The 27958-nt window shown below is 42.0% G+C and overlaps 1 protein-coding gene and 1 long non-coding RNA gene across 18 annotated transcripts in view; one reads left to right on the top strand and one right to left on the bottom strand.

The window, feature by feature from the left end:
- Prlr (prolactin receptor) overlaps positions 1–27958 on the top strand; it is a 180204-nt gene that overhangs the window by 113992 nt on the left and 38254 nt on the right. For 8 of the 13 annotated variants that reach the window (XM_076551764.1, XM_076551765.1, XM_042261435.2 and 5 more), the window contains exons 2-3: positions 5635–5696; positions 26982–27091. In XM_076551764.1, coding sequence (XP_076407879.1) covers positions 27025–27091 — 67 coding nt within the window. In that variant the 5' untranslated portion in view covers positions 5635–5696; positions 26982–27024. The remainder of the gene's footprint in view (positions 1–5634; positions 5697–26981; positions 27092–27958) is intronic. The other 5 variants (XM_076551766.1, XM_076551767.1, XM_042261431.2 and 2 more) reach the window with 1 other exon arrangement.
- Positions 192–27440, bottom strand: LOC107402990 (uncharacterized). Of its 5 annotated transcripts, XR_013044705.1 has the most exons (5): positions 26746–27440; positions 19329–19397; positions 18849–18991; positions 14064–14117; positions 192–8720 (listed from the first exon to the last, which is right to left on the bottom strand). It is a non-coding gene; the product is annotated as an uncharacterized LOC107402990 (long non-coding RNA). The 5 variants fall into 5 exon arrangements; XR_006063913.2 differs by lacking the exons at positions 192–8720; positions 14064–14117 and adding an exon at positions 17803–18561 and having other exon boundaries at positions 18849–18985; positions 26746–27387; XR_006063912.2 differs by lacking the exons at positions 192–8720; positions 14064–14117 and adding an exon at positions 17803–18561 and having other exon boundaries at positions 26746–27383.

The following is a 27958-nucleotide window of genomic DNA, read 5'->3' as shown; positions in this document are numbered from 1 at the left end:
GAGAAACAGTAATTAAAAATCTTCCAACTGAAAAAAAGCCCAAGGCCAGATGGACTTAGTGCAGAATTCTACCAGGCCTTCAATGAAGAACCAACACCAATTGTTGCTGGAGGGCTTCTCTCCAGGTTCCCCAAACCCCACAGTCCCACAATCCACGTATAAAATAATCACTCAGACGCTTATATCACTTATAAACTGTATGGCCATGGCAGGCTTCTTGCTAACTGTTCTTTTATCTTAAATTAACCCATTTCTATAAATCTATACCTTGTCACGTGGCTGGTGGCTTACCAGCGTCTTCACATGCTGCTTCTCCTGGCGGTGGCTGCAGTGTCTCCCCACTCAGCCTTCCGCCTCCCAGAATTCTCCTCTCTCCTTGTCCCACCTACTTCCTGCCTGGCAACCTACTTCCTGCCTGGTCACTGGCCATCAGTGTTTTATTCATATAGAACAATATCCACAGCACTTCCCCTTTTTTTCTTTTTTTTAAAAAGGAAGGTTTTAACTTTAACATGGTAAAATTATATATAACAAAACAATTACTGAGCAAAAATTATAGTTGCAATATTAAAGAAGATGTCCTATCTATCTTATATTTGTGAGTTTAAGGTTTTATATCTAACTTATCTTTTATCATAACTGAGGAAATTACAACTATCTAGTTTTCAACCACATCAAAGACCTGAGAAGGAACATAATGGTACCTGAGAAATGATAGATGGATGCAAGCAACTTTCGGGAATCTTGCAAAAGTAGACCAAGACAGCTGGCAGCCTGGACAGTCACCTAATGTTTCTCAGCATTGTTGGTGCATTCAAATTGGCTACAGGCCTAGAGTATCTGACAGACCATTTTCAGAAGCAGGAATTTTGAGAGACCATCTTACCCTGTCTTGGCAGAGTATAGTGGTCACTTTCCTTGTGTCCTGCTTGTCCAGAAAGGACAGCAATTGCATTTGTACTGTCAGCCATCAAGGCAAGGGCAGTTCTTTGCCCAGTAGGCCATTTTGTGCCAAAAAGACAAACTTCCAAATGGAAATGTCTTAGAAGCCCAACATTCCCTCGGGATCAATTGGTGCAGCCAGGAGCAATTGTGTCTCACATCAACAGAATTTTAAGTTATTTAAATGCCATATTTTCTAGGTCTATGAAGTGTTTGAAGATTACCTATCTAGCTGAAATATATCTATGTATACCTAGAAGACTTAACTAACATGGCTACAAATATGATTATCATAGATGACTGATTATTAATCTATTTTTAATTATCCATTACAATTTTAAATGAGTTAAACATAATACCTCAAACAAGAATAGAAATATATATATATATATACAGTATAACAAAATTAACTTCAAGTTTGTATCAATTAACTAAAATTTATATCAATGTAAAACATTTTAAGCAAGTTGTTCTTTAAAAGTAGGTTCATTAATCTACCCTTTTATCTTATCATCTCTATATCCTCTTATATATCTATATCATATCCCCTTTTCTTTTTTAGAAAGAGATCACACTTATAATCAACCTGTTTTAAATAAAAATATTGTTTTTTCTCTGTCCCACACCAGAGGGCTCTTCTGATTTGGGACACAAGAATCTCTTAACCATTTTTTTTTAAAGCAATATGTCTGGGTTTAGAAGGGGAGTGAGCCAATTCCACCTCTAAAGCCAGCTTGGTATATTTGGGAATTTGGGCGTAGCATCTCTTACTAATTCCTGTTGGAGGGGGGCGCTGTATCTTATGGGGAAGCAAAGAAAATTTTAAGCCTATGGGGTAGTCCTTGAGGCTGTATTGTGTGAACCAGTTGCCTTGAAACCGCTCTGGGTGTTGGATCATCTGGGCCATGGTGTCATCGGAGACCTTTCAGGGGGTCTTGGCTGGTGAAACATGATGTATCTTAATCTGGAACAAATCCACAGTCTCTGGCTTTCTGTGGAAACAAAAGCAAAACCTCTTTTCCAAAGTAACATATCCTTATATCCAAATTTTGAAGTCAAGTTACCTTTAAAATATACATTTTGGCATAAGTGAACAGCTTTTGTAATCAAATGTTTTTCTTCAGTTACGAATATCAAAGAGAACATAATCCAGATTCTCTGTGTGGTAGCCATCTTTACGTGGCTTATTTTTTATATTACCTTGAGCTTATTGGTTTAAACTGCACCATTTTAAGATTGAAACAGCGGTGTGGCTGCTGGCTCCGCCCATTTCAGTTTACCAACATGGCATTTTCTGACAGTTCTGTGAGTCATCAAGTCTCAGAAATAGTAGGTCTACGCTTTTATCAAAGCAGCGTGTAGCCCAGAAACCTCTCTCTGTCTCTCTATCTTTCTCTTTTTTTAAATACTAGTAAAAACTAAATCTACCACACAGCGTAATGTGTCGCTGGCAGATGCCTCATTCCTGCCGTACTGCCGGTCAAACGCACACGCCAGGAACCCGCCAGTGTTCAAACCTGCGTTTTGCGGCGTCTAGCTGTCCGTATGAGACAAAAAGCAGGAACCTGGTTTTGGCTCTGTTTAGAATTGGTTATTAAATATTCTCAGGTTTAAGGTGGAAACTCGAGCCATTGGGCGCCATTTGTTGCTGGAGGGCTTCTCTCCAGGTTCCCCAAACCCCACAGTCCCACAATCCACGTATAAAATAATCACTCAGACACTTATATCACTTATAAAATGTATGGCCATGGCAGGCTTCTTGCTAACTGTTCTTTTATCTTAAATATCTTAAAACCCATTTCTATAAATCTATACCTTGTCACGTGGCTGGTGGCTTACCAGCGTCTTCACATGCTGCTTCTCCTGGCGGTGGCTGCAGTGTCTTCCCCCTCAGCCTTCTGCCTCCCAGAATTCTCCTCTCTCCCTGTCCCACCTATTTCCTGCCTGGCAACCTACTTCCTGCCTGGTCACTGGCCATCAGTGTTTTATTTATATAGAACAATATCCACAGCAACCAATACTCCTCAAATTATTCCATGAAATAGAAATGGAAGGGAACTTTCTGAACTTTATTTCTATCAGGGTCATACAGTAACAGATAAGCCAGGCTTTTAAGAGAGAGCAATGAGACTCTGTAGTGTTCTTGTGGGTAAAGCTGAGAGAATAAGGAAAACTCATCACTCTTTTACACACAAAGAAATGAGCAAGAATGATTTTGTGGAGCTCAGTGATAGACAGGGTCATAGCGGAAAAGCTACTCAACTGAATAATGTGGCTAGAGAGACATATCACCACTACAACTGAGTCACAGGAAAGGTAGATGTGGAAGGAAAGAGCATCCTGACATGCCCATTTCCCATCCTCTGCCTGATGCAGTTGAACTCTCCCTGAAGATGAAGGCATGGGAGCCCAGCAGGCAGAACCATCAAGCCCAGAACAGGATTAGAATAAATGTGGGAGCAAGGACAGAGACTGGCCAGAGTTAAGTGACATGCCAGACATTTGATGCATGCTAATGAATAATAGAAGAGCAAAGGATAAAAGCCCAAGACCCACCATTCAATAAACACTTTTGGACGCTGCTGAAACTACAGTTCCCTTGATGCCCTTGTGCTCTAAAGACCTCATTACATAGTATTTCAATCGGTCCATCTGAATGCAGCCTCTGGCCTGTGTCCTGCTGCCTCTGTGCCCTTCTCCAGGCTCAGCTAAGCCCTCGGGGTTTCCAACAAGACTATACATAGAGTATAGATTTAATTTGGGTGGGAACAGAGAGGAGCAGGGGCTGTTCTGAACGGAGCTAGGACATTATCGAAGAGAGCTAAAATAATTCCCAGAACATAAAATGCACTCTAGAATATTTAAGAGTTTTTGAAATGAAAATGTGGTGTCGCTGTACCTTATGGAGAAAATTTGGTGACTTCTAGGAAACCTGCCCCCTGGCATCTGTGTCATGAGCTGTGGGTTCACCAGACGCCTTGTTACCAAATGCCTTGTGGATGAATGTCTTTTGCTCAAATAGCTTTCATCATATCACGGGCTTTGATTGCAAACACAAATCAGCTGCCTAATCACAGCAGCAGTGTTGACAAAGTCTTGACTGTGCTGTAAGGGTTTCAGAGTTATGAAGACACTGGTGGCCACTGTGGGTCTCCTGCTGGTTGCTTCCTCCTCTGTTAGTTGAAGAGGCATGAAGAATGTTCAGCACTAGCTTCTTCAAGGGATGATTCCTAGAATTCTAGCATTTGAATGCTTAGAAATTATTTGAAAGCCTTTTTTTTCTGTTTCCACTAGCCAGTTGGCTTTCCCATGGGATTGTGAGACTAAATTGGACAATAATTTTGAATTTATGTCCATAAATATTATTCAGTTTGGGGGAGGGGGTTGGTTATTTTTTACATGTGTATGTGATCCGTGTGTGTGTGTGTGTGTGTGTGTGTGTGTGTGTGTGTGTGTGTGTGTGTTTGGGGGGATACTTGTATATATGCAAGTACATACACATGTGGATACCAGAGGTTGATGTCTAGTGTCTTCCTCCTGCTCTCTACACCTTATATATTAAGGCAGGGTCATTCACTTGAACCCAGAATTCAAGTGAATCAACCTAATCTAGCTAGATTTGGCTGATCTAGGCAGGCGGCTTGCTACAGGGATCCTGTCTGCACCTTCCATGTTTGCTGGGATCATAGATAGACCACCATACCTCCCCAGCCTGTATGTGAGTGCTGCAGGTTTGAAATCCAGTCTTATAATCACATGGCAGGTCCTTTTCCCACTGAGCAATCTTCCCAGCCCTAAAAGTCAGGTTGAAAAAGTACCTTCTGTCATATACAGACCTGTTTTGTATTGAAATGTTGAACGAGTTTCTTCCTATCTGAGATCTGCATTTCCAGCGGTTAGCTACCTTGTGTCCCTTAAACCTTGGCCAATCAGAAAAAAGAGTCTGGGATTTCATATAGAAGCCTAGAGTCAGGAAGACTAGCTGGATAAAGTTGGGGCCGTGACTCCTAGAGGGTGCATCGCAAGAGATGAAAGGCTTCACCCTGCATTTCAGTGAACAACCCACTTCTTACCATTTGGCAGCCTTCTCTTGCCAAAGTATTTTTGACTCTCCAAGGGAGAATCCAACCTAAGCTTCAAGTAAAAGTGGACAAATCTAACTCGACCAAGGCCATGTCAGGATTCATCAGTAAATACCATCTAGGACCTCCAGTATCAAACTCCTTATAACTTAACCCCACTGGGCTAGATGAACTATGAGCTATAGATTAGATAGAAATACTGAATCAATGGTCATTTTCTGACTTAATCACATTGTTTATTAAAAAAAAAAAAAAGAATGTCCTATTCTCAATAACTCAATATAACTAGGACAAAGGAGGCATCATTACTATGACTTGCTCTCCAGTCTTAGATTTGGGGGAAAAAGTAATTTTTATACATAAAAGACACAGGATGATGAATAACATATTAATAATTCGGATATCTGGGTGTAATAGATGAAATTTATTTTTGCAACTTTTGTCTAAGATTGGTATTACTTCATAATGAAGTTGCCAAAAAACTAAGTCCAGAAAATGAGAGCTATTATAAGTGAGGGTGTTTAGCCATGCTATGTGGCACAGGAAGCTGGAAATGACAAATATCCTGCTTCATCGCATTTGAACTAACATGAGTCATCTTCTCTTTCAGCTAAAGGACACTTCTGTCTGTGAAGGTGAGCACCACAGATGCTTTGCACATGAGCCCTGAAGGTAAGAAGGGCTTGATCTAGTGCACAGCTGATTGCCTTCCATTGTCCATCTCATCCTGGCAAGGACAGGGACCCAGCTATCTTGATTCTCAAAGAACATCATCTCAACCCATTGATGTTCACTCATACAGGGCACTCTGCTATTCTCAAAAAAACATCTCCAATCTCCCTAGCTCATTGTCTCAGAAAACCTGATGTTCATTTCTTTTCCTTGTTTTTCTCAAACGCTTTTCATGGTTGATATCCCCTAGGAGTGCAATTAGGAGATTTTTATTTCCTCTTTACAATTTTCTGTACTTGGGAGATTTTTTTTTACAATGTCTGTGTTACTTCTATAATCAGAAAGAGAAATACTGCCTCTGCTTTTATTTTTCCAACCAGTTCAGTACAAATTCTATCACCACTTTCTGAGCCTTGTCTTGGCCTCCTTAATATTGTCACTCCTTGGACCTGCTCCACCCCAGCCTATATGACAATACTCATACATGGCAATCTCTGAATCTTCTCCATCTACTAACAGCAAGGAAGTCCTGGCAGCCAGGACCTGTCAGCAAATAGGCCATGGAGAAATCATCTGCACAGATTGCCTCTGCATATGCTACAGCCAAAGATCTAGTCTACTTAAGAAAATAGAGGGTTGCTTGTGTAAATCTGACGCCTTTCTTTCCTTCTCTTCCAGGGAAAGTAAAAAATATCATTAGGATAGGAAATTAACTAAGTTAACGCCTGAAAAAAGTTCTAAGTGAAAAGTTTCTGAAATTTCTTTGAGCCAACTCTCGGGGTTTACATCTCTTCCAGCAGTGACATGGTGGTGTCCCTTTGTGAGCCATCCCTCACTCCAGTGAAGTCCTACCTGTCTCTTGGACCAAGGTTTCTCAACATTGTCAAGACCTTCTGAGTCAAAGAATACATTGTTTGCCACAGAGACAGCTCTCTGTACGGTAGTAAACTTAGCAACATCAGAGTATAACACCACTCCCACCCCAGCTTCATTGCTTTGACAGTGTCAAAACATTGCTTAAGGTCCTGGGAAGGACAAAATCACCCACCCTGGGTAGTGACAGTAATGTGTTCAGACATTGCCAGATGTCTCCTAAGTGGAACAAAATCCTTTTTATCAAAAACAACTTCTCTAAGTTACCTCAGCCCTGGCAGGACCTTCTGTCTTTTCATTTAAATGGACTGAAATTCATAGTGTGCAGAGTGGACATTAGGAAATGTCTACAGAAAGGATACCATAAGTCATCCAGACACTTTGGGTACAAGAGATCCCTGTGACATGGACGTGCTTCCCTGGATGGTCCATGGGCATAAGGACTGATGGATCAATCCAGCTAAACTTCTATGCACTCCTTCCTCCGTTCTGAGCTCTGTCCCTTGATTTCACATCATCTGTAATACTCAAAAGATAGACAAATTGGGAGACAACAAGGTTATACTAAACACTGTAAAAATCTTTCCCCAAGAAGACAAGGACAGAAAACTGGAGTCTGAACTGTATTGCAAACACACAGAGATTTCTCTGCTAATTCCTTTTTTTAACTTTATGTATACTTACTTATTGTGTAAAAAAATGTCTCTTACTGCCTTTATAAATGTTTTAAGCAGGAAAACATAGAGTTTAAACAGTGGCTTAATTAAAATTCATCTTTTCCACTCCAAGCAGTACAGTACAGGTGGAGTGTTGGTAGCAGATGTGTCTGTGGTTAGAACAGGAGACTGAGGCCCTAAGAACAAATCCCAAAACACAAACATTGGTATGATCTCTGCTTGTTCATCTCCAAGTGGCCCCCAGGACCCTTTTATCCTTTTGGTTGACCTTCTGTAGCATCAATCCTAGCCCCATGTTCTCCACCCTTTACCCAACCTGGAATTGACATGCCAAAATTATCCTGATGCCAGTGTGTACCAGTGAAAACACAGGCAGGAACTTGAAGGCAGTTTTAAGACAAGCCAAGACACACAGCAACACGGTCCAGTTTCAATATGAAAAGAACATCCAGGAACCAACATTCATGAACACTCCCCTGAAAGGCTGGGACTCAGATTAAGAGCTGGGCTTCAACTCTTGTTCAACATCCTAACAAAAATACCATGGTCCGTTGTGAGCTCTTTCTCATCTCCAGCTTTTCAGTTATGTCCCAATGGTTGTGATCATTCCATAGCAAGGCAGAACAAAGCACCAACCTACTTGGCACCTTACATCCTTTTGCAAGAACTCTGGCATCCTCCAGGATCTGCCCATTCCAGTTCTTTCCTAGCTCCTGCTCATATACTTGTGACCTTAAATCTTGCCAGATTTGTGAGAGACAAAAGAGCTTAGAAGCATCCCAGAGCACTGGGGGGAAGGGATATGCCATCTATTTGGCATGCTTTGATGTGCATGTAAAAGTCTTTACCCATCATCTCTTTACATATCATACTTTCTGCCACCTTCCCCAATTCTTGCCACTTGGGCTTCTACTTTGACTAAAGCATGGTGTTGTTCAAAACCTGTGTACTAGTTTTGGCATGTAGACATGTAGCTCACTGGTAGAGCTCTTGCTTAGTCTGTGTGAGGCACTGGGTTGGATCCATAAGACAGGAGAAAGGAAAAAGAGCTACACAGTTGCCTACGAGGATTAGGACCTTAATTTCTGCCTAGCACTTGGTTTATGAGATGGACTTTCTTGTGCTTCTCTGAGAAGGCTAGGGATTGGAACCTAGAGGAGACTAATTATGGTCATAGTAGAGAAACTGAGTACACAGGCCATCAAATCCCATGCCACTAGCCACATATGCTGATTTACATGTAATTCCATTGAAATTAAATATTAAAGATTCAGCTCATCAGTTATATGTAATTCGTTTCAAATGTTAAGTAGCTACATGTGCTTAGTGGTCATTTTATTGGACGGGGAACATCTAGAATACTTCCATCATCACAGAGGTTTATACTGGAACAAGCTGGTCATCCCACTGAGGAGTTCTGGGAAAGTGAGACAGTTCAGGCTCTGCAGTGAGGGAGGGGTGACAGAATAGGATCCTAAAAGAAAGCGAAAGGGAGATCAGAATGCTTCAAATACCTCAGCAATTATGTCAACTTGTGCCCAGTCATGAAGAAACATGCAGTCTCAACCACAAAGCTCCAGGAAATGAAGGAGTGACCAGGGCTGCCTTGGAGACCCATTTTCTCCCTGGCTGGTCTATGGATTCTGTGAACTCATAGTGAAACAAGAGACTGGCTTCTGAATACTGAGGCAAGTGGGAGCCTAAACAGTGCTCACACCTAGGAGTCACTGAGTTCTCAGACAAAGAGAAATGAGCACTCTGGTGGCATCGGATCCTGGGACCATACTCAAGAGTCCACATAGAGCTGGGATTATTCAAATCAAAAAAGCAATGCAAGGAAAAAGAATCATCTCCATTGCGATTTATGCTTTTAGGGAGAGTCCAAGGAACACAGTAGGTATCCAGGGTAATTTTTGTCCCTTAGTCATAACAGTGGAGGAGTGGTCATTACCCACTAATAGAAACAGTGGTTCATCCTTACATAACACTTTATAGACAAGTAGAGTACTTTCACAAAAGTCACTCATCTCAGTCTCAGCCTCACAGTCATTCACTGAGGGAAGTAGAGGAGATATGGCCTTCTGCACTTTAGTTAAGGAAAAATGGAGGCACAGGAAGAGAAAGAGACAAGCCATAATCAGCATGGCTGGTGAATATCAGGACCAACCATAGAAAACACCCAGCTATCCTGTCTGCAGTCCATAACCCCTCTCTCAGTTGATACAGGTCCCTTAGCACCCATTCAGTTCCCTACGTCAAGTCATCCCCAAGCCTTGGACCTCCCCATAGATGCAAACTCAACCTACATATCTAGCTCCATCCCTGCATAGAGTCTCCCAAAGCTCACTGACTCTGCCTCATTTACTCAAACTGCTGCAAGAGGAGACAAAAGCCATGAAGCTCCACTAAAGCTGGAGCTGCTCTTCCCAGAAGATCCCTTCTTGCAAGCGAACACTCACACTCAGTAATTGCAGAAGGAAACCAATGTTTGTCAGTGTGCACACTGGGTCTACAGTCTGTCTTCTTGGTGAAAGAGAGGAGGGAAACGCTGCTTTTCTGTCTGCCTTGAGATACCCTTAGTCATGGCAGATTTATTTTTCTAGGAAACTGAGTTCGAATGTTTCCATTCACATGACTTTCAACAGCCTGTGGCCAAATACGGCGTAGTCTCACATTTGAATGCACTATAACTCATGATGCATAATAGTCATTCGCATAATTGGCTACATGGAACACTGGATTCTATATTTTCCTCTAGCACACAAAGATATACAGAGTAACTACGGCCTTTATGTCTAATGACCTCTAACACTAAATCCACCACTGACCAGAAAACTAAATAGGAAAGAAATTCTAAAGCTATTTAGATAACGTAATATTGAAGACGGTGGCAAAAATAAAATGGTCACTTTAAATGTGATCATTCCCAATAAGTCAAGGCCTCTAGCTTCCACATCCATCATGGCTTTGGCCTGGGAACTTGACTAGGGGTGCAACAAGAAAATGATAAGAGGACAAGCATAACACACATACAGAAACGCCGGGGTCAGCTGGGCTCTGCACACTGACGGAATGGCGGCAACCTGGAACCTCAGCATGTTTATATGTACAGCACAGGGAGGGAATGTAGCTAGTCTTAGTAAGAAGTCTCTATAGGCAAGCAATCTCGGATGTAAACATCCAGGAGGAGGGAGTCGTGTTGCTGTTTCTTGTCCGCATCAATCAATTGGCCTACTTGTACGCACTGGCAGCATTTGCATTCCGACCAGAGGAAAACTTTTGCATCCCTTGGAACCTCATCCTAGGGGTGGAATCTGCCATTCCCATGGGTCTGAGGAATTGGTCTTTGACATGGCCCTGTCAAACAATACACATTCACTCAGGACTTCATCCGCTCTTTACACACTCATTCAATGCCTCTGTGGCACTCCACACCTAGCAATGCACCCCTTTCCTTACATTGCAGAAGAACCCCAGTGTTTCTCTATCAGTAAGAAGCTTTCTCTACATCTAAGCCACGACATTTGACGATGAGACTGCTGAGCTGCCTATGCCAAGTTTTGCTGTATGCCCAAAGCACGCGGGCCATGCTCCGGACAGTCCACACTCTCCCAGGGCTGAGTGAGTGCAGACTCTAAGCCTCTTTCGCATCTTTTTGTGCCATGGCCCCAGCAAGGATACTTTGAGCTGCAAGCCATAGCATGCCTGGCTAAAGGTGGATTAAACAGTGGGCATGTAGCACTCTCCTAAGAAGCTCTGGGAAAATCAGTTTTAGGTTTGATTTAGCCAGTCATGATAACTCCAAGGACCCAGAATCAGGGTGAGAGTTGGGGGGGGGGGCTCCACTCCCCTCTCTTTTTTTAGCAGAGAGGAAATTTTCTGCTATGCCTCAATGACCAGAACTGAGTGGGATGGCCATTCCTAATGTAATCTTTGGACAAAAAAAAAAAAAAATGAATACAATGACCTTGATTAGCTTGTCTTGCTACTTCCTCATCCCCTGGAGCTGGACACCTGATGCCTGACTGGACTCTGCATAAAAACAAAGGGAGAAGTGGGTGCTGGAGAAAAAAACAGCAGTATCTGCTGGACTCATTTTGTGGACAGGGCTGTGTCATAGACAAGATGAGAAAGCTTGTTCTCTGCTGAGCGGCACCCTCCACAGGGAAGCAACCTTATCTCCTTGACCAGGTCAGATATTCCTGCTATTGTCATGGCACCTGCAGAGCTTTGTTCTTCCTTCTCCTGTCATTTGTGTGTGTGTGTGTGTGTGTGTGTGTGTGTGTGTGTGTGTGTGTGTGTGTGTGTGTGTGTGTTTTACTGGATTCTCTCTCTTTGAGAGACTGTACATATATACTAGAAGAATTCTTTCTGCACAAGATTGTATTTCTGCATCTGGTTCTTACATCTAAGTATAGGTGCCTGGATAAAAAGATGGATGGATGGATGGATGGATGGATGGATGGATGGATGGATGGATGGTGGGTGGGTAGATAGATGATGGATGGTATGTGGGTAGATGGATGGATCAATGGTAGATGGTGGGTGGGTGGGTGGATGGATGGATGGATGGATAAATGGATAGATGGATAGTTGGACATTACAACCACTAAAATGGGTCAATCTACCTGTTCTCTAATCTGCCTACCCACACACACACAGCTGAATCTTTATTCATTTCTTTCCATTCCCACTCAATAAAATTATCTTAAAAGTACTTTGAAATGGAAGGGTTTTTTGTTTTGTTTTGTTTTTTGTTTTTTGTTTGTTTGTTTGTTTGTTTTTTGTTCTACTCCTAGAGCTAGCCTCAGGTTGGGCTATTACCTCTCTGGTTGGGTTGGTACCTTTTCTGCTAAGAGAGAGCTTCTAAAAGAAACTGAATAAAATGGAAAGGGGAGAAGGGAAAAGCCAGCAAGAAAAATAGGCAATTATCCTGACAGATGAGTAGCCCAGATGTTTGAGTGCAGAAGTAGGTCTGAAGGAACATCTTGTTCATGAGTGACAAAGGGTGGCTCAATGAGGTAGAGACAGGGTGTGCTCCTTAGGGGAGCACAGGGAGGAGGGTTGACTTTGGGACTGGTCCTGAGCATTATGAGGTGGGAGAAACATGCAGACTTTCTGCATGCTTGGCCTTGTCTGTGTTCTTCCTTTTAGTGTCCTTTAGACTTCCAGTCCCTGTTGCTTTGCATTACAATCACTGACAGAAGCTGAGGAGTCGGAGAAAAAATTGCACACAGAATCTCAGACCAAGAGTCCCACTGAACTTACTGGATTTCCTTGTATAAGATGGCCTGGCCCTTCTCGGGGGGCCTGAAGAAGATGTTTTCTGTGAAGTTGCCTTTCACCTACTTGTCAGAGCTGAATGGCAAACAATAGCTGGTTTCCCCTGGGTGTTTTAAATGTACTCAGACACAGTAAAGGAATTAGGGAAAGTGGGAGTGAATCTTAAAAGCAACTGAGCAGCCAGTGGGTGAGAGAGCTATTGAAATCCTTCACTGTAGCCCAAGAGACAGGCACATGCTCAGCTACAAAGCTGATGCATGAAGGTTGGCTACCAGCCACTGCTGGACGTACTGCCGGAGACACAGGACTCATTCCTATATGGTAGCCTCTGTTCACACCACGAAATGTCAGGTTTTCATTAGTGAGGCTTTTCTTGTTGTTAAGTGATTAATGCTATTGAAATGTGTCTCCTCCATTGCAAAAGCAGTCACTTCTCATTTTGTTACATTATAAAAGTAATCGTTACCTATTTTAGAGTAATCACTCCCTCCCCGGGGGAATCACTGCTACTGTGTTGGCATGAGTGTGCTTCATGGCTGGTGTGTATGCACCTATGAAGAAGCATATGTCAGAATTAAGATCAGGCATGTCTATTTCATGTGCCCAGTTATTGCTACACTTCACCTTAGGAAATCACTGAAATTTTAATCACATTATGTCAAGGGTTCAGTAATATTCCACCATTGTCTATGCTATGATCTAGTTAAGCAGTCCTTTAGGGTCTAATGTTAAAATTGTTTTCTAACAATTTGTTTTTATAAATAACACTGGGGAAAATCAATCTCTTTATTCAAGAAATGTTTTGTGTATCTAGATTCACTCAGGATAACTTTCTGAAGGGTATTTTCTGACTCATTGTGTATGTAATATTCTTGCGACTTTTAACCTATTATGAGAAAAGTTAAACCAATTTACAATCAAAAGACAAGGTACTAATCCAAATGCATTTATACACTCAGTGATAACATTCTGAAATCCCCAAGGGTTGGAAAAAGCAATGAAATAAAATATTTTATATGAAAAATGTTGAAAACTAGTAATTCCATTAAAACAAGCAATGCCATTACTATCTATTTTTAACCACCCAAGTAGAAGATACACCTTCCTTGGCCAAATATTGTAATATTAGTAGCTCTTTAAAAGCCCTAAATCCTTGCCATCTTCCCTCTCTACATTCAGCAAACACTCAAAACAGTTCATTTCTTCTGAGCCATTTATTGAGTACCAATATATACAGTTTTGAATTAAATATGAGGACTAACACACACACACACACACACACACACACACACGTACACACACGCACACATGCACACATGCACACGTGCATGCGCACACGCACACACACTGAATCAATGAGTTTCTAGTCTAGCCTGAAGGGTTATAGGGATAGGGAACTGCAGAAAGATAAGTCAAATTCATTAGCATTACTATGTATACCAGCTTTATGAGACCCAGAGTGTCTGCCTGAATGAGGACTGAAACAGGGAATGAGGAGATACCTGGTCTTTCTATTGGGTGACCATGAACCCACCTTCACTGCTTCTAAAGTACCAAGGAGATGTCACGTTTTCTAGTAGCTGGAGTCCTGGGTAGAAAAAGAAACATCTTTGTTTATTTTCATACACTACATGATAGAAATAGTATGTGGTATGTGCTGGCTACCATTTCTCTAGAAATCAGTGTGGCTATTTGGTGAATTCGCTATGAATGCAGAGGCTGATTGCGCAACTGTTTGGAACCATAACAGGAGGCAAGGACTTAGGGAGGTGTGAGGGAAAAAAAAGGGAACAAACATAGCAACTGTTGGAGGAGAAAGACAGATGTTTAATAAGAAATTTGGCCAAGTAGCTGACATATAGTGGCTAGGGAACCACTCAACCCTGTTAAACCACAAAATCTTTGCTCTTATTAATACTTGGAATAACAAAGGGCTGAGTGTAGTCTCCAGATGGGTGGGGAGTAATACTCATCCTTCATTTTTTCATATTTAAGCACTACCATAGACTCAGAACAGTGGTGCTAAGGCTGGAAATCCTTCACCTGAGTTGTACAGGATACAGAGTGACCATGGCCTACTTCTCTTCCCATATTTATTTGCTGGGCCCCTGAGGTTCCATGTGCCTGGTACATGAACCTACAGTTTCAGATAAAAAGTGGGGATTATGCCATCCTTTAGACCATAAAAGGCATTCAGCAGTCTGTTCCAAACACCCAGGTATGAGTAAGCCCTGCCACTTAATTACACCTAGGAAAAGCATCCCAAGATATTATATTTTGGCTTTCAAATAAATTGGCTGTTGACAGAACTAAGAATATCATCAAAGCAGCCATTTCTCCCACAGCCCATTGGTTTCATAATATTAAAATCAATTTCTGTTTCTAAAACTGGGCTGACAAGTATGGTACTACAATAGGTGCCTGCCAGGTCACGGATGGAAATCATCATGGATAAATGCCCAAGAAGTGTTTGTAGAGAGAAGGAGAATTGGACTGACCCTTCAGTATTGACTTCCCAAACTATTATCCCTTTCCTGGGTTCAGAGAGTAGTGGTCATAAGGCACAGCATTGGTTAAATGCTATGCAAACAAGCAATCATTTTATTCTTTTAAACCAAAGAGTAAGAATGATTTGCTGGGATTTGCCTAGTCATTGTTGTCATAGAAAAGTGTGCAGATGTTTGCATAGACCTGGTGTATTTCATAGGCCAGGGACGACTACTAGTAAAGTGGAAGCTGGGGCTTCAATTGGCTTGATAAACATCATCAGTGTCATGGAGGACTTAAGAAACACAAAGATGCAGAGAAGTATCCTTCTATAAGTGAAAGCCACCCTTGAGTTTTAAGCTTTTAGCATGCTCAATTTCTCAAACTGATGTTTTATTTTTAAAATATTTTATTTATTCTTGAAAATTTTCATATATCTTGATCATATTTATTTCCCCTCTCCTAATTCCTCTCAGATATCCCCCCCAACCTCCCTACCCATCTCTCCTCCACTCCCCCCTCCAAAAAAAGAAAAACAAGGAGTCCAGTTTGTCTTGTCTTGTCTGGCTCCTCCTGGGCATGGGGCCTGTTTTCTTGCTTTTACCTTGTACCACTATTTAAAGCTCAGACAAGCAGCTCAACTGTCTGGAATGCACGTGGGATCCAGAAAGCAAACCGAATAGATATCTGGACACAATAGATGTAACCAAACCTGTTCATCTACAGGACTGGTGGGAAATTCCTTCAGTCCTCCCTCGCAGCTGCTTGCCATCCTTTAAGTTGCTTCCACTTTCCAGATTTGCATTTTTCATGTTTGGTTTCTGACTTTACAGGACACAGGCAATGCTGTAGTAGAAGGGGCTGTCAGGCTTGCTAGAGGGAGGTGAAGTAGCAAAAACACAGCCACTGCACATTAAATTAAAGTTTTAAGGGAGCAAAAACAGTAAAGGATGGAAAGATGAGGAGAAGGAGTAAAGAAAGCTAACAAGAATATGTCTAGGCACTGAGTCCCAGGTATTTGATTTAAGCAAAACTTCTTTGGTCTGTATTTATTTTCTATATAGTATCCTGTATCTATACACGGCAGCTCACTATAACTGATAAGTTCACCAGTGACCTCAACGTCCTAATTAAGAAGCTATAGAAGTGAATAATTTTTATATGTGTATCCAATTGGTTAAAATAAAATTTTTATTGGGGGGACATGTTTTAGAAAATTAGGTATGTATGCTACCCTTGAATGTGTTTTCATTGAAAAAAAGAATGGACAAAATTTAAAAGGACTTGGATAAGGGTCATTATTTTATTTGAAAGTTATACAATCAAAGTTTTGTCTATTTTTGAGAGCCTTCATATTTCCTTAATTTCCAATAACTAAAATGTTTATGTATTTTGGCTGCTAGCCAACTTCCTTGTAGCCAAACCGTATACATTTTAGTACATCTATCCCTGAGTATAAGTTAATGCACATGAAATGGTATTGGAGGAATCATCAAGGTCTCAGAACACATTCCTTAGTAATTTGAAGTGCGTCTTGATAGGAAGAAAGAAGTCCCTGGTTCAAGGGCACATGTTATTTTCCTTCCTATGGATCTGAGAGTATGAGCAAAGTGTGAAAATATTATGTTTTATATGGTTTTTGTTAGTGAGTCAGGCTGAGTTTGTAACTCAGTGGTGGACTGCTCACCTTTGTAGCATGAATCTTAAAAGTTCTTATTAATAAAAGCAAACCCAAATGTAGACAAATTTCTAAGTGGTCTTATTAAATTAAAAAACATGAAGCAGGAAATAGGGGTGAAAATCTGACAGAGATCAGAGGAATCGAAACGCCACCGACTAACCTTACCTCACCACGCGGCAGCTTCCAAAATGCGAGCTACTCCCTGTCTACCCTGCACCTTTATTGTCTTGCTGTTCTGCCCTCTCATTGGCGATCTTAGCCCAGCTACCTCACTTCCTTGCTATTGCCTGTCTGTGCAGACCTCCAGGTCTCTATGGTTGGTACTAGGAATAAGGTGTGTGTCACCAGGCTTGGCTCTGTTCCCTAGTGTGGCCTTGAACACACAGAGACCCTGCTTGCTAAGTGATAGGATTAAAGGTGTATGCTAACATTGCACTTTCGTTTTTTACTAATAGTGGCTGACCTTTATCCTCTGATCCTCAGATAAATTTTATTGGGGGACACAGATGAATTATCACCACACACCTCAAATTCCTGAAACTCTAGGTTCAATCCAAAACACCACTAAGGAAGAAAGAAATTAAAAGCAATCAATCAATCATTCAATCAGCAAGTGTGAATGTGTGCAACATGAGAGGATGGATGATATAGAAGCTGAACAAAATGACTTTGATAATAGTGTTCAAGATGGCTCTATATCAGCAGATCAGGCATCAGAGGTTTTCATTTACTCATAGTTCTTCTGTTCAATTAAATAAAATAGTTACCATCCAAAGTTGTCCATGACAGCCATCTCTAGATTACCCATAGTTTAGCTAGGCTAAGCAAAACCAGGCATTTTCAATACTCAGGCCCTAGTTTCAAAGCTCAATGATAACTAGATCATTACTTCTCATCCCTGGGAAGTTCAGTGGGTTTAGAGTGGAAATCAAGAGCCTCCAATATATTGAATGAGTTCTTAGAACCACCACAAAATCCTCAGCTTCATTTCCTGCAGGCCAGGAAGAGAAAGGAACACAGAGACAAAGATGGTGGGGTCCGGGGAGAATATATATGGGGAAAGCATTAAAGATTAAGACTAGACTAAAAGTGTAGCTTTCTCCCCAGTTTCAGAGGCCACAAACCTCTGACCCCATCTAATTACAGGATTAGTAATAAAGAGAACCTAAACTGTAGAGCAAAAGGAAAGGAGACCCCAGTTGTGATGAGTGCTGGACCTTTTTCCTTCATCTGTGATGTACTCTCAGCAAGCTGGCTGAAGTGGTAAAGAAGAGCAGGAATTAGAAAGAAGAAAGATTTTTGACACGTTCTTGAGAATTTCTCATTGGGCTTAACCAGCTTTCTCAAATGTGGATATAGAAAGAAGAAAGATTTTTGATACGTTCTTGAGAATTTCTCATTGGGATTAACCAGCTTTCTCAAATGTGGATACAACCCATCCTCAAGGCTCTGAAGATTTTCCCATCAGACACTTGGCCATTTTCCCAAGAGACACTTGACACTTCATGCCAGATCCTGCTTTATTAGTCAGCTTCCCCCCCCACACACACACACACACAGCAAGGCTGAGGTAGAGGTACTATGATCATTGCATCTTACAGATGAGGCCACTGAGGCTCAATGGGGCTTCATGGGTTACTCAAGACCACACAGTCACTCTGAGGAGGGAGAACTTGGCCTCCCTCTCCTCATGTGCAGAGGTGAAACTGGACCAGGTCCTTTCAAGTCTTGAGTTTCCTTTCAGATCCAAAATGCCATGATTCAAAACTCCAAAAATCTTAAGCAGGCAGCCAAAGAAGCAGGAAAACAGTAATTAACCTTTTTATTTTTGTTTTAAATTTCCCCTTCACTTCCAAGCTTGTTTCTAGAAATTAAGAAACGTATATAAATAGATAAGGTTGTTACTAGCAATGATTTATTTGTGCAGGGGGATGATTTTTAATGAAATCTAAGCTTGTTTTGTGTTTAATTAAATAGCGTGCATGCATACACACAGGCACACACACATACCATAAAGAAGAACCTTTTTTAAACAATCTGGTAAAACATATGTCCTCCTACTATTATATGGCCCTTGGTAGTTGGGTTTGTCATAGTAATAAATAGCAGTGAGATTTCTGTGACTTGAAGCAACATTCATTGTTTACTCACTTGACAACAGGCAGCAGGCTGGCCATGGTGCTTCTGGGATTGGCTGGGCTCTGCTGGGTGCTATAGAATTCCATTTGCCTTCTTATGTTGGAACCCAGAGTAAGGATGTAGTCACTATCAGATACAATACTGTAACCCTGAAACTTAGAAAAAGAAAATCTAAGCCACATCCTACAACTGTTTCTTGATGGACAGATGCAGCCAAAGTAGTCACAATTATTCACATCTCATTAGCTACTGCCTTCCAAATGGATGAACCTAAAGTAGTGGCATTGGGGTGTGTCCCTTTCTAACATAATGCCTGAGTATGTCTTGTAATGATAAATGTCTCTCCATGACTGGGAATAAGAAAACATTTAGGGACTATAATCAAATCAGCCCACCACCATGTGGCCTCCATCAAAGCCTCAAATGTGGCATTTCTCACAGAGAGACAGCCCCTCTACTTCCTTCATGATATCTCCCTTTTCCTTCTTTTACCTCTGATTGGAGCTCTCAAGTTTCAGCTTGAATGACAGTCATAGAACTGCATGTTTGAAATGCCTCTTCCTGGGCCCCACATCCAGAGACATATTACATTAAAAAAAAAAAAAAAGATAGTGTATCTAGAACAGTCTCTAAAGATAATACTCCCCGGAATATCTACTACTACAGAACTTCCACAGCACCCAACCTTGGAGCCACCTTTGGATAGTGCATTTGCGTACTGAGACCCCTATCAAAAAAACAGACGACAACTGGGTGGTTGTGGCACATGCCTTTGATCCCAGCATGGGGAGGCAGAGGCAGGAAGATCTCAATGAGTTCAAAGCCAGCCTGATCTATAAAGTGAGCTCCAGGATAGCCAGGGCTGTTACACAGAGAAACCCTGTCTCCCCCGCCCCCCCCCAAAAAAAAAGCCAAAAACAAACAAACAAACAAGAAAGATGGATAACAGCCTTGGAGAATTTAGAGCCTATGGTACCAAGGTCATCTTATCTGTTCCCAGCTCTCATGCCCAGGTGACATTTTGTGCTTCTGGGATGGGGCTCCCTAAAGGTAGGACAGCTGGTCCTCTGTAGATACTTAAAGTGGAAAGTGTGTGATAAGTAACACAGGCTCTGGAGTTCAAATACAACCCTCTTTACCCACTAGCTGTGTGATCTTGGACAATTTACAGAACATCTCTGGGCTTCATCAGTGAGATGCGAATAATAATAGTACCTATACTTCAAGACTGTCATAAGAGCTAAGCAAATGGACAAAGCAGTTCCTGGTGTGCAGTGTATCCAATACAAGGCTCTCATATTTCATCACCACAGTTGTGAGAAACCTGGGGATTTGTGAGATAAGGTCATTGTTGTGCACGCCCCTTACCCTTTTGAATATCAATGTCCTCATCTTTGGCATGAGAATGATAGGCTGGGCATAGTAATAAAAATGACAGAAATTGCTGCTCTGATTCTGCAGAGGTCTATTGTAAGAATAAGGTATGATGATGTGGGAGTGCTATATACGCCAGCCTACGGTGCAATAAAAGGCTGAGCATTTTACCTTTGATGTTGACTCAGAGTCCAAAGACTAGATTCATTGTTTCTGTGGTGCTGCCTGCCCATGTAATGGTGATCAACCAGTAACCTCAGTTTCCTCTTCTCTCAGTGGGATCTAGTAGTGGAGGCTTATCTGTATGTATTAGGCAACATCATGTGTTAAGGACCCATCAGTGGTCCTTAGCTCTCTCTACATCTTCCAATAATGTACAGAGCTTTTTTTTTTTTTTCTTTTGTGGTCATGCATCCCAGTAGGCCCAACTCAAAACCAATTAGTATCCATCATCCATTGGTATCTAGGGAGATATGGGCTTGATGCTAAAACCCTTAAATCTTAGCTATTGAGGAAGCATTATAACACACAAAGATTACAAGTTCAAGTCTTGCCTTGGATACAGAGTGAGTTCAAGGCCAACACAGTCAACTTAGGAAGACTGTGTTCCTCTCCCCCACCGCCCCCCCCACCACAACAAAATTGAGAAGTGAAGAGGAGCTACACCTCAGTGATGAAATACTTCCTAGCATATGTGAGGCCTTAGGTTTAGGTTTAAAAATTGCTACCAGGAGGAGGGGGAGAAGGACGAGAAGAGGATGAGAAGGGAAGAGGAAATGGAAGAGCAGAAGAAAAAAAGAGGAAGAGGAGGAGAATCATCTGTCAGTGGGATCATCTGTCTGGGTTCAGACCCCTGCAGATACCAATGAGTGGATATTCACATCTCTTGTATAAAATGTCATACTATGTAGACGTAACCTATGCAAATCCTTCTATATATTTTAAATCATCCTTAGATTACTTGTAATACCTGATATAGTATAAATGGTACATTCAATTATTCTGTCCTATTTAGGGAATGGCAAAATATCATATTCGAAAACAATGCAAATGTTCTCCAAATGCTTTCCATCTGGGTTTGGTGAGGCTACAAATGCAGAAGCTGTGGACTAGGGAGTGCCCAACCACCTTCAGAATGTCTAGGGACACAGTGTAGGAATGGGAACTCTCCCATGCTGGTAGTGTGAATCTTGGCTTGAAATCCACTGGAGTCTGTGGAGTGGCTTAGTGAGCTAGCCGCAAAACATCATATCCAGTACATGATGCTTTTGCAGTTATTTATCGACAGATGATCCCATGAGAGGCTGATTCCTCTGAAAACCAGGCCAACATGGATTTTCCAACATCTGTCCAAACTGTGACCTGGCCAGGGAGAATTGACACTCACCCTGCTCCTCTCCTTTCCTTTAAGCCAAAAAAAAAAAGGCTGAGCAAAACCAAGCCTCTGTCAGGGGAAAGATGTTGCTGGGACTATGGTGAGTGAGTGAGGAGAGTTGGTGTAATTGGAGTTGCAAGTGATGCCTCCAGCTATGGGTAAGCACCTGGTGTGTCAAAGTGACTCCAGAGCAGAGGTGAATACAGCACTGAACTGGAATTTGCCACAGCTAGCTTTGAAGGTAGATCTTTCCATGAAACTACCCTTATGCAGTACCAGCCTGAACCAGCTCCCATTTGGACCATGCTCTCTGCTAACTGAATGCTTCTTACAGAATGCAGCTCTCTGCTTGCATAGCACATGCCATGCACACAGCACACAACCCTCTCAGGCCCCTCTTGGGTTTTTGAAACAGGGGAAAGGTGGGATATAGGGAGTCAGAAGTGGGTGTTTCAGAATGTCTCCACATCCATTTCTAGTAGCTTTCACACAACCATGAGGCTCTAGCTAAACCACCAAACAGTTGTCCAAATGGGAGCTGACTCAGGTTGGCATTACACAGGGAGACAGGTCATCTGGGAAATTTAATTGCGGATAAATTACCACACTGTGATGTGTGCATCTTTGCACTGGATTCATTTTAATAAAACAAATGCTGAGTGCTTATTCCTAGCTGGAGTTATTGCTCCGAAATCCAGCATACAACCATCTTAATCTTCAGCATGGTGTGAACCGGCTAATCCTTTCTGTTCTTCTCCCCACCCTGAGCAGATTATGCCTTTTGTTTTCCAAATTAAATGCTAGCAGCATTCTGTATTGGAAAGAAAAGTCAAACTGAGAATCAAAGGGCATACATGGGATTCTTTCCCAGTTATTTTGGCCTCTGACCATTTAGTACCTAGGGCAGGTGAGGTGATCCAGTGAGCAGGGGAGCTCAAAGGAAGCACCTAACATTGCATAATACCTCAGTAAATGAATGCACTTGAAATTAGTGTGCAAAACATGAAGATGTTCTTGCATTTGGGGGGTGGGAACAAGAAAGAGGTTTGAAATGTAATTAGGTTAATGAGCAGAAGGTATGGCAGGTAGCATACTGACCACTTACAGGAAAGAACCAATGTGGGTGAGCACTGTGATATCTGCAGGGCTTCCTTGTAATAAAGGTTTTGCCTGCTGGGGGAGGGATGTGACCCCTGAAGAAAACTGATGGTGCTCCTGCAGATTGTCCTACAACTAAGCACGTACAGGCAACGCTAAGTGAATTCAGTGGATTAAAAGAAAAAAAAGCACATGGAGTTCAGAGGGAATAGTGGTGTTGGGGATAGATGATAAATTGGAGGGGGACAAAGGGAGGCATATTTGATCAAAATGTATTATATGCATGTATGAAATTCTCAAACAATTTTTTAAAGTTTGCCAAAAACCAGAAACAACCCAAACATCTAAAATATTAGAATTAATGAAGAAATTATAGTATTTCATTCAATGAAATATAAATGAAATGAAATGAAAATAAATTATGTAAATTTGCATACAATAGCCAGAATGCATCATACAACAATGTAGAATGGCAGAAGCCAGACACAGACTCCTACAATGCTTGTTGTGTGATCATATGATATAAAGTACACAGACTAATCTTGTACTAGAAGTCAGGAAAGGACTGTTGGGATAGGTAGAGATCAGGAGGAGCCACCAGTTCTATTTCTGGTATACTTTTTTTTATTCTTTTGCAACTTGGATGGTAGCATAGAACTATTCACTTGGTAATAACTTATTGCAGAATGCTTAAGGTTGACTCTTTAAGTCTTGAATTGGCTTGTCCATCAAGGATTGGGCTTCTAAGAGCTAAGAAGATCCTCACAATCTCCTTGCTTATTGGGTCCATTTCTCTGGTTAAGGAAACTGAGACCACAGTGATAGGAAAGCAGGATGGAGCAGAGATGACAGGAAGCTCCTAGCATCAGGGGGTGAAAGTAAATCCCACACCATGGGAGAGCTGAGGCTTCAGGCTTTTGTAATGGATTATGTCAAGGACTAGGTGGGCCAAAACATGCAGAGAGTCTCAGCATAAAGGATAAGGGGCTAACACCAGGCAGTGATTTGTTGAGAGTTCAGGTCTGTCCTATCTAACATTTGATGGTCATACTGCCTCCTCCCCTATAGTATGCCTCCACGATGGGGTGGGGGGGCTCTAACTAAGGCCATGGGCCCCCCGACTGGTTTTCCATCTAGGGAAGAGTCACTCTAGTTCCCCAAAAGAATGAGCTACCAGACCACAGACTGCAACCTCAGCTGTTAGCCTCTGTGGAAGAGGGCTGGCTGAAAGGGAGACGGTAATAAAGAGGAGCTTTTGGAAGGAGTAGGTCTAAATAGGACCGCTGCTGATACAGAAAGCATCCTCAGCGAGAAGAGGGCTAAGGAGTTCGCTTGGCATTTGTGCCACAGCAGAGTGGAGCATGGTAGGAGTCTGAATAAGGTCATGGACAGGGGCATGGAGATGGGCAAGTCTGAGGATTCAGAAGTAAAGAAGCCAAATCAGGCAGTTCTGGACAAAGCAGATGAAAGTTGGGAGCTCACCATAAACCTGCTTATAGATAGAGACTTCACTTTTCAAACACAGTCATACTTAGAGAGTTGGTAATATGTGGATCCTGAGATGACTGCCTTTTGGCTGAGTATGCAAGGGTCACTTTTTGCTAACTGGATTCCAAATATTAAAATATTTGCACTACAACATCATGCAAAGTTGTGGACCTTCCTTGGTATCCCAGCCCCAGCTGAAGTGGCCAGTAAGGGGGACCATGCCTGTTTTTGATCAGGATCTGCTTGCAGTGGAGAACTGATTCAGACAGAGACATAAAACCCAAATCTATCCCTGGGCTAGCATCTGCTACCACAAAAACTGGTCTGTGAATCAGCAAGGGGTATGCTTAATGGTAGGACAAAGGTACAGCATCCCATTGACCAGAGATAACATTTAGCATAGCTCCACTAAAGGAGAACAATTGCTGTTCTGTTTCCCTCTGAAAGTTTGCTTACCACACCATGGTTACCTTGCCAGAGAGTGTAAGATGAGGAATGAGTTGGGAAGCCATTGTTAAAAACATATTAGGAACATGTCTAATTCCTTGGCACAGGAGGCTTGGGGCATTGGAAAATGCCTGGGTGTGACCAGATTCCAGGGTGTGTCTCAGGAAGTCATAGGAGAAAGTTGTTTTACACATGCATAGAGCGGTTTCTGATAGCATTTTTAAAAGGAGAAACTTAAATTAGAAGTTTCTTTGATCCTGCCCCAGCAGAAGAGAAAATAAAAACAAATAACTAAATCCACTCCTGCCTCTGCTTACCTTGATTCCTATCCTAGTATTTCATTTGCAAAACAGGCCCAGCCCTGTCTGGCAGAGCTTCCTGACCTCACCCAGGAGGGGTGATTTATAGCATGGTGATCTCAGGTGTTGTTCTTGTGATGCCCAAAGGAGTAAGGAAGTCTCAATAAAGAGATGTTATAGAACATCTTTGCCAGGGAGCAGAATCCCACTTCCAAGCCAGGCTGAGCTTTAAAGATGGCCAGGATAAAGATGCACACGAAGCTTAGACAGTTCAACACTATTGGAGACCCTTAAGCACAAGTAGAGTGACAGCTGAGATAACCTCTACCTGTCCTAGTTTTCAGGCCCCAGTTCACCCAGGTCTTGGCGGACTTCTCCTCACAGGCCTTGCCTCATGTATCTCCCCTATAGAAGGAGACAATTTTGCTATATCACAGATATCCCACAGATATCATGATTTCGCAGATGCTCTGGGACTTGCCAGATTGCGCTCTCCTGTTAGCACGTGGTTGACAGCCTATTAAACTGTTTCTCTACATTCAGTTCCCATACCTGGTACAATGGAGTGGGTGATGGTAACCAGTATCTACTGGGGCCACAGAAAGAACAAAATGAAATTCAAGTGATGACTCAGCCCAGGGCCTGGACTATAAGTGAATCATTTAAAACCCATTTGAAGTCTCTGACCACTTGGTTGAAAGAAAATGCCCCCCCCCCTCTAGAGTTTAAAAGAAGCAGATTAGATTGAGAATATGCTACCTGGGGGGACGGGAGGAGTGGGAATAAGGAATCCAGGGAAAGCAAGTGAAAGATCTCCAGCACTTTGATGGGCCCGTGAGTGGGTCAGCAAAGTTCTGAACCTGAATCCTCAATGCAAGGACACTGCTTATTGGTGCCGACATACATACCCCAAGCTTCCAATGTCATCAAAATGTCTATTTCTGTGTGATTTCACAAGCAGTAGTGGCAGATTTAACACACCTTTTAAAAAATTGTCCATTGAGTAATATGTGTTTGACAGATAGAAGGCGTTCCCTGATCAGGAGGAAAGGACAAATTCTGGTCCTTTAGGGGCTCATCAGGCAACTCTTCACGTGGCCTAAGATGGGCAACTTTGCCTCCTAGATATTTTTCCCTTGATTTACAAATAAAATTTAAAGGGAGATTAAAACCATGTGTTTCTGGAAATTTACACATAGTTCATCAAATCTATTGTTTTCTGGGCAATGTTTGAAGTCTAATAAGACTAATGAGAATTTTTTTTAAAAGTTTTTTAAAATCTTTTTTTAAGGAACATGAGAGGCTTTGAAAGCTGTTCCAAGTGTAAAAATAATAATATTAATAATAAATTGCTCAAAACTCTCTAGCCCTGCAGGTTCAAAATTGACTTATTACTCTGACCCCAAGAGATTTGAATTATTACTGGAGTTCATTGTCTCTTGTTTATGGGGCTTTACAGAAAAGAGAAAGAGGCCACACGGAGGGTCACTAAAATTCGTTATGAGGTTTGCTTCATGGCCATGGCTATATCCCTGGAGACTTCCAGAACTGTCTCAGCCTGAACTTAGACAGGAACGTCCACCCCGGCCCTTCCACTCTCAGTGGGGCCCTATCAGTAAGTGGAGCTGGCTCAGAACGCTGGAGCCAGAGCCCTCCGTGAATAGATCTCTTGCAGGGCTCACACGCTGTGTTACATAAGCGGGTACTGTGCGCTTAGACACCTAAACAATGCCGTGGAAATCGAACAACTTTGGTGAGTGCAGAAAACAAACCCCAGACAAGTGAAAAGCCAGCCGCCTTGACGTCCCTTGAACTCTCGCGTCCGTACCTTGTTGTCTGAGGACCTCTTGTGGTGAAATCTTTGCCGGCATGTGTGAATCAGTGCTTCTAAAACCAAGCCATCCCATGCTACATTTTCCTACATTCTCTTCCCCGCTGTTTTGTTGGTCACGTTAAGCAAGGAACAAGAATCAGTTGCAAGCAGGTTATTTATCCAGAATAAAGTGGTGCATGTGCCCGACCGGCTGTAACTGAGCAGATGTTACCTGGTGTTTTCTCTTCCAGGGAGCCTCTGATACATTGCCTGTAGCAAGAAACAGGAGCCAACATGAAGGAAAACATGCCATCTGCCCTTGCTTTCATCCTACTTTTTCTCAACATCGGTCTTCTGAATGGTAAGAGACCCTCTTCTTACTCTCCTTGCCTCAGGTGCTTATTGGGGGGTAGAGGCTATCTTAGTCCGTTGCAATGCAGTTATGAGAAATGAAAACGTTCGTGTCATTTGCTGCTACTAAATTATTTGCCACATTTCTGCATTAAAATTAATGCCAAATCTTATCACTGTGTGCCCTCTCTTCCACCCCCGTTTTGAGAGTAGATTGCAATGGCACTGGGGATGCCAGGACCTGAGTTCCCATGCAGGTTGTAGTCACAAGCTGTGTGATTTGAACCCCTTGTCTATCTCACTGTTTTTAATTTCTCCGAGGGAGGATAGTGATATCTCACAAACTTCAGATGAAATAATGTTTGTGAACATACCTTTGAAAAACTATAAAGGAATGTAAGTGATTGCCATTACAAGGTGGAAAACAGATGTAACCACTTTCAGTGTGGGTGCTAATAAGAGAAATAAAGCCACAGCTAAATTAAAAGGCATGTGATTGTCTACATAGGTTTCCACATCTATTTCTATGTACTTCTGGGGGTGTGTACTTGTGAATGCACCCATGTACACACCAACTGCTTATGGTACCTGATTGTAAATGTTTCTGCGTCTGTATATGTATATGTGTGTGTGGGTACCAATGAGTAACCTCTGTGTATTTACATATGTGTATATTGTTGTGTGTATGTGTACCACTATATATTGCCATCGTTATGCCTTTGTGTGTATTTCTCTCTGGATATATTTTACATGAGTGTAATGTATTATGTGTGTACTTACTTCTGATGTGGAATCTGTGTAGGCAAGTGTCTGCATTTCTTGGACCTGTATAATATCCCTTGTGTCTGTTCGCTGAGACAGTCCATAAAGTTAGTTT

The sequence above is a fragment of the Peromyscus maniculatus genome, chromosome 15 (genome assembly GCF_049852395.1).
Source record: "Peromyscus maniculatus bairdii isolate BWxNUB_F1_BW_parent chromosome 15, HU_Pman_BW_mat_3.1, whole genome shotgun sequence".
In the NCBI taxonomy this organism is placed as follows: domain Eukaryota; kingdom Metazoa; phylum Chordata; class Mammalia; order Rodentia; family Cricetidae; genus Peromyscus; species Peromyscus maniculatus.
This window is presented reverse-complemented; position numbering and strand designations above follow the sequence as displayed.